Source organism: Aulonocara stuartgranti (assembly GCF_965226115.1).
Source record: "Aulonocara stuartgranti genome assembly, chromosome: 6".
Taxonomy (NCBI): domain Eukaryota; kingdom Metazoa; phylum Chordata; class Actinopteri; order Cichliformes; family Cichlidae; genus Aulonocara; species Aulonocara stuartgranti.
In genome coordinates this window covers 12,868,073-12,874,072 of record NC_138944.1, presented here as the reverse complement: position 1 = coordinate 12,874,072, position 6,000 = coordinate 12,868,073, and the positions used below count along the sequence as shown (strand labels likewise).

The window sequence follows — 6,000 nt, the reverse complement described above, 5'->3', positions numbered from 1 at the left end:
ATCTACAGGACCTTTTGAAATAGAAACTGTTCTGTGTTTGTATAGGCCTTTTAAACATTCATTCTCTAAATTATCAATATATCCATGCCCTTTACCCACACAACATATGGATATGGAAATGTTATATTTACAGAATTTACAGAATCTAATACATATTGTGTTCTACATTTTTACGATTATGTTGTATACCTAATATCATTTTAAATTTCTTGAACTCAATCCACTGTGCATAATTTTACTTAAATTATCAAGAGAAAGAGATAATAACGCATTATTATTATTATTATTATTATTGAATGGATATAGAACAATGGTCAGTAATCTGATTAAGTCTAAAAGAAGTGTTGTTGCTAATTGAATTTTTCCATGAATCATCCACTTATTGAAAAGCGGCACAGTGCACAGAGGCGCGCGAGTGTCGCTGGCCCTTTAAGACATGTTTTGCCTCCGCACGTGCTTTCCTTATATGGGAGCAGCAACAAACGGTGACCGTTAGTTACCTCTGCTGCTGCTCTTCTCTGCTCCGCATCGAGCTGCGCTATAAAACCCTGGCGGACAAGAAAAAAACATTTTGTCAGCCAGTGAGAGAGAGAGCAACGGTACACCGTAACAACTGAGGAGAACATTTTATTCAACCTTTGAACGAAGGATTTCAATTTATGAGAAGGAGTGGATATAAACACCGTGCAGGATACAGGTCGGTGATTTGGAAGCGCAGTTTTGACTTTTGTGAGAAACTGTGCGTTTCTTTGTTTAACAAAGAGTGTGAGAATATCTCTTTTAAAGAAAAAAAATCATATTACTATTTATGAAGACGTTGTCATCTTAATATTCTCAGTCCGCGTGAGTGAAAATTTAGTTTTCTTCTTTGATGAAAATTTATATTGTTTAATTATTGGCTAATTATTAGTCGACGTTTTTGCATTAACGTCGCGGAGTTAACCAGTGACGTTAATGTGCCTGAATAGACACTTTAAGTTTAAGTCAGTACTGTTGGGGTTTTTTTAAGTACAAGTGAATGCATTTTTTCTTACCTTATTTTTTGCTCTTTTGTGGCGCAAGTGTCTTATGTGGTGTTAAAAAAAGCGATGTCAAGGTAGCTATAGTCAAGTACAGGACTTCCGGTGAGGTATACCAAAAATAAAAGGCAGTTTGTTGCAATGTCCTCTTTTGCAAACCCTTAAAGAAAAACTAAAGACGTAAAAACAAACAAACAAAAAATATCTACATTCTTCCTCAATTAACGCAAATCCACGACAGAGCGCTTTGCATGGTAACAGTTGTATGTATAGGTGGTCTTTGTTACATCGATATTTTCTCGTCCCATTTGTTGCCTCTTAATGCTGAAGGTTTGCTCACCCTACTTGTGCCTTCACTTTGGCTTACTTGATGCTGCTGCTGTGGGTCAGCGTCGCAAAGCTGATGACCGCCAGTAACCTCAGCTCAGTAACACAGTGAAACAGAAGCACAAAACTCTGTCAGACGATGATTTGAAGTCTGCTATATCGTTGACATTTGGTTGTAGTGCAAAAGGTGGCCAATTTCAACTATGACTATTAACTATATGCTGCTTATAATTTCTTCCTTTATTTTAGTTTTTTGTTGTCAGTGAAAAAAAAGTCATTTTCTTTTAAATCTATGTGTATGTGCGCAGTGGTGACGAGAATGTAGGTTTTTTTTATGTGTAGCTATGTACGCAGTGATGACGAGATGCATTACTGTAGGTTGTTTTTTTCATTCGTGATTTAGGGAAGCATAAACGCGTCTTTCCAGTAAAGCATCGACGATTTTATATTTCTTTTTTTCTTAATATCGAAAACGCTCTCTATAAAAACTCTTGAGTGATTTGTCAGGTGTTTTACACAAAGCAAGACAATGAAGTCAAGGGGGGGAAATCATGTGTGAGAGTGATATAACACGTGAGCGAGGATTGATGGTAAACAAGTATTAAAAAGAAAAAAATTTGTGTGTCTACCACTAGAGGCGCATTGTCTCTGCACTGTACGAGCTTCTCATCACTAAGCAGAACCGCTCGTGTCTCTGTATGCGACGCATTTCCACCACGTCGTGTCTCAGAATCATACAAATCCCGGAGGGTGGACTGATCGATAATGATTTATCGGGATGTCATGTTGAGCTGGTTGTATTATTGGAGAAAATATAGATAGAATTAAAGGTAAATGAATGCAAAGGTTTGTAATTGGCAATAAGGACGCAAACGCGGGGTTCAGTTGAGGGGAAGGGGGGTGGGCAGTTACAGAACAATAAATTTTGCCAGTAAAAAGACAAAACATATGTTTTTCTTTTTAAATCCCATGTATTTAGTAGAAAAGAATAGTGACATCTATTCACTGTGTGTGTTAAATGACGAAATGCATAGAAAGAATGCATTGTATGCATAGTTCACCATCTGCTACAGCACCATTGCTGTCTCTGATATGGTAATAAGCATGGTGTTCTCCGCATTCACCATCAGCTGTGATAAAACACAAGATCGTGCTGATGATGTTTTTTTGTCTTCGGGGTTTTCAGAATTCTCCCCCACATCCTCAGTGAATGGTCATCACAAATGGTCAACAGCGTTAAAATAATAACGAAAAATCAGACAGCTGATGTTTTGCTTTTAGTTTAGTTTTTTCAGTGAAGAGGCTCTCAACATGTCAGTTCCAGGTATCTTACATTGTTTCTCTGAAACTGTTATATATGCCCCCGAGTTCTGTTATTAAAATAAGTGACTCATGGAGAAAACAGATGTAGGAGTACAGCTGAATAAGGACAGGGGTTAGAGTATTGTTTGCTGTTCCCAAAGTTCATGTTAGTTTTTAATTGCGACATTTAATGCATTTAAGTGGATTTACTGATTACTTATAAATTCGCTGCAAAACACCTGAGAATGTGGTTAGATTGACTAAAATGTTATTTGCTTGAAATAGCAAAAATGCGGTGTAAAACCATAGAGAAGTGTATGAATGGCTTAATAAGGACAAGGTTTTTCAGCCCACAGGCAGATCAGTTAAGATCGTGTTTCAACATCACCCTGTCCTTGACATTGTTATTTTGTCATCCTGCTCTTTGTGAAATCCAGCCAGCTTTTCTCTGTATAAAGGACTTCTGCGTAATAAACAGCACAGCATTAATTCTCCCACCAAAAATAGTCCAACTTCATCACCAATAAAACCATCAAATCTGAAAATACATAAAGTGCATTACTGTTAATAGTTTTTGAGCTCAGTGAAATGTTGAGATGTCAGGAATGAGCCCTTATACTATTTTTGATATGTCATGCTACAACGTCTTCCTCTCTAACTGCAGTTAACATCAAGTAAAATAGATTTCAGTGACCTTAATTAATAATTGTATCAGCCTTGAGCAGCAGTGACTCTTAAGTTCTTTATTAAAGAGTTTTTATGTTAACTTTTGATCACCAGGAGACCAAATTTACTGACTAATTCTTGATAATGCCGTGTTTCAGATTTCCAAGGCTTTCTTGTTTTAATTATTCACATTGATTAATTTTCTATCATCAGTTGTTCCTGGTATTAAAAAAAAGAAACTGAAATAAAACTATAAGTGACTGTATAGGTAGTCTCATTAGATCGCGTTGCATATAACACATCTGAGCAAATATCCAAGGACTTTTTGAGCTGCAGATAGAGCAAACAAATAGGCAGGGAAAGGTTTCCACCCACGCAGATTTTCACAAGCATTTGAAAGAAACTCTGATTAATCAGTGGATTATTTTGTTTTAAACAATAGGAATAAATGGGTTTACGGTGATAACTTTAACTTTTAAACGAGACACAGTATTGTGTGCGATACTGAGTGTTAACAGGATGAATTTTATTTTGTGATTAAAGAAAAGAAGGGATTGGAGGGGTAGGGGGGTGGTAGCTAACAACTCGTACCAGATGACGAATTTGCCCCCCACCCACCCAGTCATTCTCCCAGAAGAAGCGTCACTTAACTTTGGTACAGACGGGGCTACATGAAGTGGACCTGAGTTTGCAGGGTTTAGCACCCTTCCTCAGTCAGTAGAGTTGGCTTCATTTGTCGACTGTAGCGATACTTTCGGCTTGGCTCTGAGTTTCAGATTGAAACAGTTTGTTAAATAGGTGAATGTTTTTGCCATCATTATTATTTTTTGATTTCTTGTTTCTATGTTCATGGCCTACTGTCACATGACGAGGCCGAGTTTACAGCCATATTCGGTAGAAATGCGTGATCTTGGTAATCATGGTTTTGCTAATGTAACATGTAACAACTTCCTGTTCTTTTTTTTTGTTTTTTGTGCGTCAGTGGGGTATATTTTTTGTCATCCGTGTCTTTATCCACAGGGAATAGAGGTTTAGTTAGTCAGTTAGCTGACTTTGTTTAATTAGTGGACTTTTCACGCGGAGCAGATTGTTATTGATGAGTCCTTTATACAGTGTTTGATCCTCTTTCTTGTCTGTGTGGATTCACAGTGAGGAGCAGGAGCGTGCTCAGTGAGGTTGGGAAGACGGCAACATGGCAGTCTCCACTCAGCTGGGTTTACTGCTTTGGAAGAACTTCACCTACCGACGGAGACAGACTGTAAGTAGCAGTGTAGCTCAATTGACTGATTAATCCTGTATTTGGGTATTTGTTTCATCTGTTTGTCGTGACTCTTAAAATGTTTTCCTATTTATCAGTGTTTCACTAAACCAATTTTTTGGGGGTTAAATACCTTTTATTCAGTACCCACAAGGAAATTGTGTACCTTTTATTTTTCTTCTTTCAGTTTGGTTTTATCGTTGCTATAATTTCCTACTATTGCCCATGGTATTGTTCGTCACAAAAAAGACAGATCCATCGTTTATGATTTCCCAGCAATGCTTTGTCTCACTTTTTAGTTGGTTTACTTTAAATGTAATCTTTGAATGTGATCTTCCAATGCCACATGCCTAGTCATAAAAGCATTGCAGAAGCTTGTTTATACGGGTTATTGCATTGCATAGCCCAATGCAATGGCAACAGTGTAATTGTCCTTTGTGCCACTTGGAAAGAAAAGTGCTGCTGTTTACTGTGAATCAGTTGAAGACAGCTTGATGACACAATTATGTGTCAGATCCATTATCCAGTTACTCTTGTGTTGGTTGATGCCTACACACTCAAAGTTATGTAAATGAAATTCAGTTCCCAAGTGTTGAATAGTATTCCATTATAAATGGAGAGGCTTCTCTGTGTACAATTAAGCCATTTGTCCATCAAGTCGAAAATGCTGCTCAAAGTGACGGCTTAGCTGCGTGACTTTCGGTCCAATTATTTGCAACAATGGGATACAGTACATTTTCTGAGACGTTGGCTTTGTTCTTTATCCCTACATTGTATGTCTAGCATGCTGTTAAAGCCTGTGTCAAAAGCAGATGAAGCGAGGAAGCCATATGGAGCAGATGGACAAATCCACAGTCCTTAAATCCAGCAGATCTCTCTGTCTCACTCCATCTCCTCTTATTAACCCATATACTTTACTTTAGAGTCATGCTGGGATTAATGTTTGAAGAGCAACAGCTGATAGCCCCTTTCCTCACGCACTTGATATTTTTCTGTCTTAAAGCAGTAGAAATACCCTTAGATGAACTGTAAATACACAAACACACAAAAGCAAGGTAAAAAATAGATTACCCATTGTTTTGGGATGATTAACTTATTTTTTCACATGAAGATTTTAAAGCCTGCTTTCTTTTCATTGATTAAGCTTTGTCATCATCCATTGTGTCTTAGATCCAGTTGCTGATTGAGATCGTCTGGCCCCTGTTCATCTTTTTCATCCTGATATCAGTCCGAATATATTATCCGCCCTATGAACAACATGAATGTAAGTGTTGTTAAAAGCATCATCTTAAAAATTTCTGCAAGTTTTTCCTACTTTTAAGTGAACTTGGTATCATCGGTCTGAACTTTCTAACAGTTGTTCTGCATTTTATAAAAAAAATTTCAGGAAAACTATGCCAAATGGGTTAGATCACTACTTTACTCATC

The 6,000-nt window shown here is 37.4% G+C and overlaps 1 protein-coding gene across 2 annotated transcripts in view; it reads left to right on the top strand.

Moving 5' to 3' along the window:
• Positions 1 to 543: 543 nt before the first annotated feature.
• The window catches only part of LOC309708402 (phospholipid-transporting ATPase ABCA1-like), a 34,856-nt gene continuing 29,399 nt past the window's right edge, over positions 544 to 6,000 (top strand). For both annotated transcript variants that reach the window (XM_082536403.1, XM_082536402.1), the window contains exons 1-3: positions 544 to 697; positions 4,464 to 4,572; positions 5,743 to 5,836. In XM_082536403.1, the coding sequence (XP_082392529.1) occupies positions 4,507 to 4,572; positions 5,743 to 5,836 (160 nt within the window). In that variant the 5' untranslated portion in view covers positions 544 to 697; positions 4,464 to 4,506. The remainder of the gene's footprint in view (positions 698 to 4,463; positions 4,573 to 5,742; positions 5,837 to 6,000) is intronic.